The following is a 12,861-nucleotide window of genomic DNA, read 5'->3' on the forward strand; positions in this document are numbered from 1 at the left end:
GAAAGTGAAATATGATTTATTTTTTGAAAATTATGTCAAAATCTATCACAAAATTTGATATTTTAATAAAAAAGTGGAAATTTTTGTTTGCTCGCTTCGCTCGCCCACAACTTTTTAAATACATTTTATCCAATCTGCCATATCTAGCTCCTTCAAAATTGACTCAATACACCATTGCCATTGAAAGACATGAATCCTTTCCTGTTTGTCAAGCACATAATTAAACTTGGTCAAGGAATCAATAACTCCTTGAATTGTTTTTAAAGGTACCATAACATAATTTGTTTCACATAATAAAATACGATTTGAATAATTACAAGTTCAATGCAAATCTTCTTGCTTGCATGGGTTGACAAAAAGTCTTCTTTTCTTACTTATGAAGTAAAATTCAAAGGTTAAAGAAGTTTTAATGAAAAATAATAATAATTCAAGTAAATAAATAAATTTCGGAAATAATTCGGAAATCATGGCAAAGATAATGAAAAGGTTAATAGGAAGTCTGCTGATTAGCAAGAAGTCTGATTATCATATTATTCATTTCTGCCATTTTGGCGCAAGCCTCTTTTTGAACCCCCGACAAAAACGTCCCGTGTTCGCTCAAGCATGAACGAAATTTTTTTTTTTTAATGGCATTTCAAAGATAAGATTTCAGAGCATTTATTAACATAAAAATATAGATACTTTTCAAAACTGTCCCGTTTATAGTTGGCATTCAGTTCGCTAAAACATTTTCATGTTAAGCTACTAGTATACACCTTGGGGGTTCTCTCTCAGGTGCATGATAAGAAAACATGAACTTCTGGATCAAGCAAGCTGCTCAAGAAGCTATGACGGAGCTTGAAAAAAGAAACAAGCAATTGGCATGCCTAAACGCACAAGCAAAGGGTCCAGGACCTACGCTGTGAAATCGCTTAATCGTGAATCAAATATGCTCTCAGGCATTAGCATTTGCTTGAGCTTATAGTACAAAGCAAACGCAAACAACTAATTTTTATGCGTACGGATTCAAGCAAAAGCCTATCAAAAGCAATTGTTACTTTTTATGCATGCATTTGACCCAATGTGCCGTTAACATAATAGTGTGTTGAAGAAATTACAGATGCGAGTTAGAGAAGCCCCCCCCCCCCCTCCCTCCCGATCCACGTATACCCTTTCCCAATCAACCACCGTGGTGCGCCTATAAACTATCGAGACCTATTTTTGTAATATCCCCGCCCACTGTGGGTACGCCCCCTCACCTCTCCTTCACCTCCCTTTAGTTCTTGTACGTGTGTACCGATCGTGTCAAAAATTATTGAACTGTGGACTTAATCAAAAGCACAATCAATAATAAATACTTGTACACAAATGAACGAACAGCATGTAGACATCGTGGTAGGCGTGCATGTCATGTCATGAATGTATGGTATTTCTTCAACATGTAAGAGGTCAAGACAGTGGATAGGCTACATTGCAGCTACATGACGTATTTCTATATCTGTGCAGACATGCAGGCAGAAGTATAATAGTAAGTGTATTCACATTTAGTTTTACACAGTGTGTGTGCATAGCTACAAGTAGCCGTTGACTATTATAGTGTGCGTGTGTTTGCATATATGCGAGTGTGAACGTGTACTAGTATGTGTATATGAACGGTCCACTGCAAAATTTTGATGGTGCTACTGTGGGGGGGGGGGGGCACTCGACCAAAAAAGTGGTAGGGGTGTGCCGCGGGCGAGGCAAAAAACGGGGGCCTTGGAGCGGGCTTATTTTAAAAAGGAGGGTCCTTGGAACGGGCTTCGGAACTACAAATGTTTGTGAAAACGGGGGTCCTCGAAACGGATCTCCGTATCTCTGTGAGTGCGTATGCATCCCTATGGAACGGGCAATCGCGTGCATAACGCAGCTAGCGCGGCCTCCGCCGGGTGCGCTCGCGCTTAGGCGATGGTCGAAAAGCGCTCTACGGCCGCTTTTCACCAAAATTGTAGCAGATCAATGCGACCGGAACGGCGTAACGAAAAATATGCGAAGCTTTGGAACGGATTTCTTTCTTCTTTTTTCTCGATTAAGAAGGAAATGCTATGCCTTGGAGCGGCTTTCTTTGTTCTTTTTCTCAATAAGACAAAAATGCTATGCCTTGGAACGGAAATTTGAGTGTAAAAATGGGGGTCCCCTCCGCGGCACATACCCACTATGCATTATATACTGAGTGCCCCCCCCCCCCGGGAGGCAAGCTATACTTTCACGACAGCTAACGAGCTTCTCGATATGTTAATGAAAATCTATTTCGGCTTGTGAAAATCATATAGTTACATGTATTGGGCATGTATTCCCACAACAGTGTCATTAATGTATTCTTCACTCATGAATGCACGAACCAATATCCAGCATTAGAGCACTATATAATCCGGGGGGGGGGTCAAATTTATTACTGTACACATGCCTGGCCAAATTATTTCCAAACACCCCCTAAACGAGTTTTTCTCTGTGTGCAAAATAACCCCCTTAACAAGGTTTTCGCGAGCTTCATTTACACATTTTGGCCCCTAAGCAAGTTGTCGCCAGAATATATGACCCTAAACAAGTGTTGTCCTCTTGCTAACAATATATTCAAATAGACAAAACTATATTCATGGATATTGCATACCCCCCAGTGCAGTTAGGGTTAAAATAATCGGGAAGAACCTGAAACGAGGAGGAAAAAGCCCCCGGGAAAAAGCTTGGGGAAAAAATATCCTCAAAGTCTAAACACGTTTGGCTAGTCTTAAAAAAAGCTTTGGAAAAACATACCCTAAATACGTTTGACCTCGCGATTGACCCTTGACCAGTCTTTCAAAACCACCCTTATTTTTTTATATTGGTGTTTTTGATACCCTTAACGAGTGCATGCGAGGCCCGCGTCCAAAACTGAAAAAACACCCCTTTAAACGCGTTTTTTGGTCACGCATGTATACAGCAATATATTTTACTGCCCCCCCCCCCCTGGACTATAATAGACATATCATAATAACGTTAGCTATGACTGGTTATGAAACCATTTGAAAAAAAAAATAAAATGCATGTATTACATCAACAATTAATCATTTTCTATAGCATTTCGAAATTATGAAGCTCTTACTAAAATAAATCTTTGGAAACATTTTATAAGGACTTATTTTTTCCACTGTTACATACTAGTAGCCTGCATATATGGAACAGGGGAAGGACACGTTTGTACACAAGGCAGGCTTCAGTCATCCGCCCGAGATGGACTCGAACCCACGACAGGTAGCCGCTTTAAATAGGCCTACCGATTAATGCTTTTGGAATTATTATGGACATGATTATTCCCACTATTATGCCCTGCTTGTGTCAGTAATGTGACCATGTCCTGGGCTCTCTTCTGTTCTGTAAATGTATATGTATTGTCATTCTTACACTGTTCATTTATTGCTTTTCGCACAATAAAGTGATGCAAAACAACTAGATAATCATGTTCCAATGACATCTAATTTTCATTCTGACCCACAACAACAACTACCCAGCTAACACATAAAGTTATAATTTAACATTTATATAAGATCTCAGATATGTTTTTCATTCATTTTTTTCAAAATGCTTTCATCAAAATAGAATAGGACATTGACTGTGCATAGTGCACTTCCCATCTTAATCAAATTAGAGAAAGAGAAAATACAAACAGGTCCGATCTTTACAAATGAATACGGTTGTCTGTCAAAAAGCACCATTATACAGTGCGTCCCAGAAAAAACGAAACCGAGATTTAGCGATGATTTATCATAACTTAATCATAAACAAAATAGACAAATGACCTATACCAATGTAAAGCTTAGAATATCCTCTTTCATCTGGTATTACTTAGATTATTCCTCATTCACGCATTATTGAGCAAAAACAATTCGAAGAAAGGATGCCAAAAACTCATTTGGCGGGGGGTATCTGAATTTCAAAAAGAAAATCACATGACTAAAAAGTTCAATATCTTCTCTTTTCTTTGATACCTAAATCACAGAAAATGGTCAAGTAGTAAAAAAGTTATGATCCCTCGAAACAATGCTTGTATTTCCATAATTTCATTAAATAAACGTGTTTTCACCGGTTTCCCACTGAAGCTATCGCACGGTAACAAAAGACTTAATGCATGGCTAATCGTCAACAAAACGGAGTGTCGAGTGAGTTTGAACGCTAGCCTGTAAAACCTCTTCATTTTATGAAATTATTGAAATTCAAGCCTTATTTCAAATAACCAGAACTTTGTTATTTCTTGACCATTTTCTGTAATTGAGATATCAAATGAAAGAGCAGATATTTAACTTTAAAAAAATGTGGTTTTCTTTTTAAAACCCAGATACGGCCCGCCAAGTGACTTTTTGGTATCCCCTTTTCAAATTTCTTTTGCTCACTTATGCGTGAATGAGAAAAAATCTCAGTAATTTCAAATAAAAGAGGAGATTCTAAGCTTTAAAATGGTAGGTCATTTGTCTATTGTATTTGCGATTAAGTTATGATAAATCATCGATAAATCTCGGTTTCGTTTTTTGTGGGACGCACTGTATATGTCTTATTAAGGTAACATATTTCTGTTATTAATGTTAAGTCCAGTATATTTTTTATTAAAGATAAAAGTTCGCTTTTGATATTTTAAAAATATATTAATAACACGATTTAAAGAAAACATAAAACAGCAACTATTTGTATAACAATTTTGGAATATTATGGCGAAATTTGTATACATTCATGTATTCTTAACCAGGGGCCGCGGAAGCGGAGGGGGGCTGTGGGACTTCAGCCCCCCCCCCCCCACTTTTTTCCAAAACCGTGTTCAAAGACGTAAAAATTACCATAATTGTTATTTTATGCATGGTCAGTCCCCACTTTGAAAACCGTTCCGCGGCCCCTGTTAACATAAATTTTGAAATTATAAAAATGTAGTTTTAGCTAACATCATTGTTTTGTTTTTTTGGTTTTTTTTTATAATATATATGTGCTAGCTGGGTTATCGATTATACTATTTAATTAAGAGATTAAAGAGCCTTCATTGCGGTGAGATTTGCGCTATAAAACTGACAAAAATTAAGGTAATGTTGCATACGTCGATAATAGTCGACACTATTTTTAGAGCAGATTATGCACCTCTCGCCCTTTTAAGTCAAATTTCTCCTTTTCGAATTGATTTATGTGGTAATCGTTTATTTTGAAGGTATATTTCATCCCTGTCCAAATAGGTCAAAGTTAATTTTTAAGAACTATAAAATTGAGTCCTTCCTTTTTTCTCTCAAATACAGCTTGCACTTCAGTAGACATGGCGGTTCAACAAGAGCCTGAGGAATCTCTGGACCAGTTTTCATATCGTCTGGGTCAAATAGTTGAGAATGGATTGACATCTCTATCGATCGCCTTCGGTGTTAAATCAGGTCTCTTTGATGTGCTTGTAGAGAACCACCACACACCGATGACGTCACAAGAATTGGCTGATGCTGCTAGTATGAAAGAAAGGTAGGATTCAAAATCAATGTCATTCAGGAGCGGTGTCTTGGGGATGGCAAGATAACGCGCTTGAACTTTGGTAACAAAATTTCTTAATAGATTTAGCTGTCGAATGACGAGGGTATATAACCCCGGGATGGGGGGGGGGGGTCTGACACTACAAGGTGTACACGTGCTCTTAGGCTCTTACATATTGGCCTTTAAAATGGTCCTATATATATAAACGAGTAATCGTGGTCCACAGTCAATCTCGGAGTATACGCATAACAGGTATTTTGTCACCAAAATTCAATTTAAAATAAGAAAGCTATACATTTCAAAGTTTCGCTTTTCTCAATACAGTTTTATGCGCAAAACAAGTCGCAAGCAAAGTAGAGAAACGATGACGTCACACTCGCTACTTTGAGGAGTGGGGAGAATCTACCAAATGTTAGTACAATTCATTTTCTGATATTTTTCTTCTACTTTTTTTTATTCTTTTCTTTTTGTAAATTGCAAAATAAAATATTCGGGAGTCTGGTGCATTGCATACCGACATACCCTTATTCCCACACGTAACCCACTGAGATCCTTTATTAACTGATGCAAAGTGCGCTAGTCTATTTCGGATCTGTCTCTGTATGTGGTTTTGGTCACTTTTTCTTTCTCTTATTAATCATTTTTACCAGCCTTTCCACTCTCACCCTTCAAGTACACCACAGGCAAATCGACTCCAGATCATCAAAATATATTACCTTATTTCAAAAAAATATATCGTCTGTCGGTTTGTACCGATTTTTCCTCCCTTACCCTCTCTTCTCAGTTTTCCCGTCTTTTCAAAAGATATTCCATTTTATCATCAACACTCTTCCCTCTCTTTCATTATCTTAAATACCCTATAGGTACGTCCGTGAATGGCTTGGAGCGATGGCAGGGGCTCGCATCGTTCTTCTCGATCCTGCCACACAGCGCTTCCACATACCTGGACAAATACTCGACGCCTTCAAGAAATGGACCCCTCAGAATAAAATCCTCCTTTCGACAAAGTCTATACCTTTCCTCAGTGAGGTCTTCAATGACATGCTTGAGGTAGTTAAAAAGGAAGGTCCAATTGGTAAGTTCATCTTGCACCTGTTCATTGCTACACTTATGCTGCTAATTCGACTATCTGCTAAGGACTGTCAATGCGCATGACATATTATTAACCAAAAGATGAATTATAAAATTGAACAATGGAAACATGAATTCTATAATTTAACAACCGCTTTAATTGATTATGAAGGCTGGTCCTTAAAAAAATTATTCAATTAAAAGCTTCATTAAAAGATTATCTGTCTCCTACCTCCTCCTGAACCCATACTGATATTGGTTTGTTATTCGTTTATCGTTGAAGGTCTTCCATTTTCCAAGGCTGAGACATTCACAGAGTATGAATGTGATTCATCAGAATGGTTTTACAAGACACAACTCCTTCAGGTTTTTATTCCGTCCATCCCTCCGCTTCAAACTAAACTAAGTAAGAGATTTTAAATTGCTTTTCTACCGTAACCATCGTAATACTTAACGTAATTTACTGGAATCATTGATTTATGGTAACAGATCCATGCGAGGCAGATCTTTATTGAGGTAATATTTTATTTTTCAGAATCAACATCGAGAACTGGTAAGAATTAATTCAATGAAATTCCAATACACCTAACAGATTGACGCCGAAGAAATTGAAAATCATGAACGTAAATATATTTTCTATAATTCCTCTTTGTTACAGGAAAACAAATACAAATATCATAAAATGCATATCGTGTGTTGTCGCACAGAAGGCATATAAAGACATTGAAATAAATGTAGTCAATTTATTTTGTGTATAATGTATCAATATTTACTTTTGTGTGTGTTTAATTTTGATGGGATGGAGTAAGGGTGTAGCGGATTTTTTTCTACATGAACACGATGAAAGTTTGTTTAAATTTTACTTTAAATTCATCATTTCTTTGTGAAGGTGTTAGAGAATTTGTTACAAAGAAAATGTTTTCAAAGAAATAAAATAGTTGAAAGGGATGATTTTTTTAAATGGATATCATTTTAAAAGGGATGATATTAGCTTTGCAAAACATTCTTTTAAATGAGTGTGGGAATACTTCATGAGCAAGCCCGTTATGCATATAACATAGAATGATTTTGCCTTAATATAATAAAGATCAAGAGCAAGGAGTGCGCAGAAAGAGCGATGTTGAGTTGGTATTATTTACCCGTTTACCATGGTTCAGTTGGTATTATTTACCCGTTTACCATGGTTGTTAGAGTTATTCTTGTCTCGAAGATTTATTCCTGCCCCCGCAAAGCCATTATGAAAATGCCATTTAAGAATATAACGAAAGTGTAGCAAACAATTCGAATTTAACATTAGCTCAGGAAATGTTAAGTATTTACCTGCTTTTGTTATTTTCTGCAGGTGGGGGCATTAAGATGTTGGATGTAGGATGTGGTCGCGGTGTGGCTACTCGAATCTTAGCCGGACAGTTCCCTCGCAGTCAATTCGTTGGCATTGACTTCGGCGAGGATAACGTGAAGATAGCACGCGAATTTGCTAAGAATGAGAACCTGACGAACGTCGAATATCACAACCTCGATGCAGCAAAGCTTCCTGAAGAATGGACATGTACATTCGACTACGTGTTCTTTTTCAATGTCCTCCATGACTTGGCACGTCCAGATTTGGTTTTAAAGGAAGTCAAGAGGGTGATGGCTTCGGAAGCTCTGATGTCAGCTCTCGAGGTTATTGCAAGCTCAGACATGGTAGACAACATTAAGTCTCCAGGATGCTCGAAGATGTATACTTACAGTCTGTTCCATTGCCTACCCGTGTCCTGCAATACACCAGGGAGTCTTGGACTAGGAACAGCATGGGGAAAAGAAGCCGCAACTGAGTTCTTGAAGGAACATGGCTTTAAGATTGAATCTGTCACCCAAACATCAAGGCAACAGTTTCTGTGTAGTGTTTCTCCTGAATGACTTGAAGATTAATAATACAAGTGTGCATGGGTGTCGATCGGTATTCTTAGTTGGGGGGATGATTGACACAAATGTTCTTGTGGATGGGGATCTTTCAACATTACCCCCACTAAAATCACAAGTTAGGACATTTGGGAGTGGTTGATATGCATGGTGTTCTTGCAGTGGCGTACCGTGAGTCACGCATTGGGGGGTACCAGCAAAATTTTTGAGTCACTTAGTGAGCGCGCTTCGCGCGCTCAGTTGCCAGGTATACTGACCTAATATAGGGACATTTTAAGGACAGTGCCATTAAACGGATATGTATCTCACTGCTCAAATAATGCGAGCGCGAAGCGCGAGCTGAAAATTTTTGATATGCAGACCAAAAAAGGACATTATAAGCAAATTTTTGTAATCATGATACATACCTGTCTCGCTAAACAAACAATGCGAGCGCGAAGTGCGAGCTGAAATTTTTGTAAATATTTACCCCAAACAAGGACATGTTAAGGACTATATTTTAGGAATCCATTAAGAGTATACATATCTCACCATAGTCATCTAATGCGAGTGCAAAGCGCTTGCTGATTTTGCTACATCTAAACACATGAAGCACTTTTTGTAGTCATTATAATCATGATAATACGCATCTCACTCGTAAAATATTGCGAGCGCAAAGCGAGCTGAAAATTTAGGATATTCAGACCTGAAGAGAGGCATTCTAAGGCCTGTTTGTAAGAATTCACTAAGACCATACGATACGTATTTCACTAAACAAATGATGCGATCGAAAATTTTTGATATTCAGATCAGAAAAAGGGACATTTTAAGGACTGATTTTTAGGAATTCATGAAGAGCAGTCATATCTCACCAATCTACTAGTGCGAACGTAAGCACGGACAGGAAATGTTTTATATTAACACCTTAAAATGGGGCAATCACTTTAAGTAGTCATGAAAAAGAACCATATGTCACTACATAAAACAATAAGTCGAAGTGCGAGGAAATATATTTGGTGTATATTGACTTAAAAACGTTAAACAGACAATGCGAGTACCGGGAACAATGAAGAAATCTAGGCCTGAGCAAAATAAAATTCTGAAAAAATGTTTCTTATGTATTATAACATAACATTATTATAATATAACATTATAATGAACAATAATTTCTTCATTCCCACTACGTTTCTCTTCCTTTCTCCTCTTCCCCGTTTTTTTTTTGCCAGCCGATTGGGGGGGCACGTGCCCCCATGCCCCCCCCCCCCCCCCGTAGTTACGCCACTGTGTTCTTGGTAATTCTTTCATTATTGCAGTGTACTGTACTTATATTTTTTTTTTGAAAATTCAATTTGTGTTACAAGTAAGCCTATTCTAAACTCATACGAAAGAAAAAATGACAAAAATTGTCTGGACCATGTACAAAGTGATCTGTTTATTGGACATGATGTATACAACTTCTCTTAAATCTAACCCGACTGGCGATATCTTTTTTCTTCTTAATGCATGATGATAAAATGCAGATTCAGACAAATTAAGACTAGCACAAATTACAAACTGTGTGGCTTCTCGTGCGCCATCGGGCTTACCGTCATTCCTTAGACGATTTTAACCCTGGATTTTAACATGTTTTAAATGCTTTATAAGTGCAATAAACAAAAACAAACATAAAAACAATCAAAACTCAACGATCATGTTATGATATTTCTCCAACATTTTCTTGAACCATCAGTGTGTAATATCAGCTAATATATGTGTTAAAATGAAATTTACGTACCGCATGAGTGTGCTCATATAGAATGCAAAACTGTCATCCCTTTCCAAACTCAAAAGAGATTTCTTTTTGCCAAAATAAGAAAGAGCCAATCAAGTTTAGTTATTCAAGTCCATAACAATAACAAGAATAACATGAAAAAAAAATCCGATGTTCATATCCGAAGATACGCTTTAGAGAGAAATGAATGATTATTCTTTCTGAAACCATTAATTGATTTCACTTATTAAAAATTGTAAATAAAGAAATATGATCATATTACCACTGGTGGGATGGAACACCCTATCAACAAAGGTTGTTTTTCGTCGGGGTCCTTTTATGTCATGTGTTATAAAATATCATATACGTAAACATTTCATTCTTTTTCATCTTGAAACTCCACCCATCTGTTTAAAAGTCCTGGAAAAGAATGTTTTTATTTAATAACAATATACACAAATTGCGAGGGAAACAAGCTGATTGGTGGCATACTATAATCATCACTATAATCATCATGATTGATTGATTGATTTTATTTGTCAGGTAACTAACAAGTACAAGGAAATTATAAACAGAAGTGTATACCTTGACAGGATTACCCATGAAAGCCGAGATGGCTTATTTCCAATGGGGTCCTTACATCAGTAATTGAAGACCATGTAAATCTATGAAAAAACACCTATAGAAATCTACAAACTACATCAATTAAGTCTAGACCACTAAATTTACACGATGAATTGTAAAACTTAATATATAAAAAGACAAAAACAAATAAGTTTGCCATGAAAAACACTTACGCAGCTCAACAAAATATGATTAAAATAATTGTAAAACAGGTTGAGTAAACGATCATTACTTCTAAGTTACATATGAGAATTACACTAATAATCAGTTTTTAAGTAGCGCTAAATGCATCGTAACTAATACAAAATTCATGAATCTTAAAACCTAAGATATGAAAAAGTACAATAAGTTTGACATCAAACTTTCACGCAAACAACAAAATATGATGAAACAATGTAAAACAAGTTGATTAAATAAATCATAACTAAATAGTTATATATAAGACTATACACGATACACATGAAATTAGAAAGAATATTTAACATTACAGAGTGGGGACATTTTTAAAGTGTTGTTTCAATACTCTTTTAAATTGTGTAAAAGTCTTAACCGATTTATTATGATAAGGGAGGGAATTCCAAAAATGTATACCTTTATAATAAAATGTATTACCAATTTGACCTTTTCTCATAGGTACAACAAAGTTAAACAGACTACTTCTTGTTTCATGCCCGTGAATATTAGATGACCGTGTAAAATTGTTTGATATGTAATGATATTCGTTTGAATAGAAAATTTTATGAACATGGTGAAGTATAAGTTGTTGCGACCTCAAGTCTATGCGAAGAAGGCCAGCTTTTTCGATTTCATTCTTCCCAACATGTGTTCTTGGGTGTAAGCAAGTAATAAATCTAACAATCTTATTTTGAATAATTATAAACTTTTTTTGATCAACCTTTCCAAGACTGCAGTACCATGCTGCATTAGCATAATCAAATAAACACTGTATTAATGAAAAGCTTAAAATGCGTCTGGATTTCGTATTCATGCAATTTTGGTACCGGTATAGAAATTTCAAGCGAGCATTAGCTTTTTTGACAATAGAGTCAACCATATATAGATGTACATGAGAGATCACTATTTAATATATTTTGACATAGGGTTTGATCCCCCCGTGATCAAACCTTTTCATTTTTTCATCATCATTATTATAAATTTTCTACCCTAAATTATTGGGGGGATGATAATACAGGCCATCCCCCCCACTTGAAATATTGGGGGGATATATCCCCCCCCCCTCCCCCCGTGATCGACACCCATGCAAGTGTGGCTGATTAGCCGAGCACTCTCAAGTTACTCAAAGATCCTTAATTGATAGCCCGAGTCAGCACAGTTCTTGAAGATACAGTCTGCACGACTAGAACTTCGTAATAGTTTAAATTGAAAGCTTTAATTTTAGACTGAAAACTTGCCGTGCTATGTCAAAATGTTTATCATCACTTAGCATTTCAAGGCACTGTGAATGAATACACGTTCCTTTGTTAAGTAACAATTCAAAAGAGTATAACACTTCTTTGTCTTTGATGATCTATAACTGACTTTCAAAAAGTTTAACCACAGTCACATCGGCGAACACAACTCCAGGGTTACCAAATCTATTACGTTATTTCCAGTGACATCCCATCAGTCGAGTCGGTTATGTTTGTGTGACTATGTCGTTATTCGGGGATATTCCTTAAAGGTTAAGTCCACCCCAGGAAAATGCTGACTTGAATAAATAGAGAAAAATCAAACTATCATAGTGCTGAAAATTTCATCAAAATCGGATGTAATATAAGGAAGTTATGACATTTTAAAGTTTCGCTTAGTTTTCACAAAACAGTGATATGCACAACTAGGTGAGTCAGTAGATGATGTCCATCACTCACTATTTCTTTTGTTTTTTATTGTTTGAATTATACAATATTTCATTTTTTATAAATTTGACAATAAGGACCAACTTGACTGAACAATATAATACTAAACAATGCTAATTCCACATGTTCAGGGAGGAATTAATCGTATCACTTGACGATGAGGAGAAAATTAGAATATTTCATATTTCATAT

At 36.4% G+C, this 12,861-nt stretch overlaps 1 protein-coding gene across 1 annotated transcript; it reads left to right on the forward strand.

Annotated features, from left to right (window-relative positions):
* The first annotated feature begins 1,141 nt into the window (after positions 1-1,141).
* LOC129258704 (S-adenosylmethionine-dependent methyltransferase Rv2258c-like) lies at positions 1,142-11,779 on the forward strand. The gene is made up of 5 exons (XM_054896936.2): positions 1,142-1,507; positions 5,265-5,475; positions 6,348-6,559; positions 6,839-6,961; positions 7,898-11,779. Exons 2-5 carry the CDS (start codon positions 5,282-5,284, stop codon positions 8,455-8,457), a joined length of 1,089 nt encoding a protein of 362 aa, XP_054752911.2. The 5' UTR covers positions 1,142-1,507; positions 5,265-5,281; the 3' UTR covers positions 8,458-11,779.
* Positions 11,780-12,861: the final 1,082 nt, after the last annotated feature.

Source organism: Lytechinus pictus, chromosome 4, assembly GCF_037042905.1.
Source record: "Lytechinus pictus isolate F3 Inbred chromosome 4, Lp3.0, whole genome shotgun sequence".
NCBI lineage: Eukaryota > Metazoa > Echinodermata > Echinoidea > Temnopleuroida > Toxopneustidae > Lytechinus > Lytechinus pictus.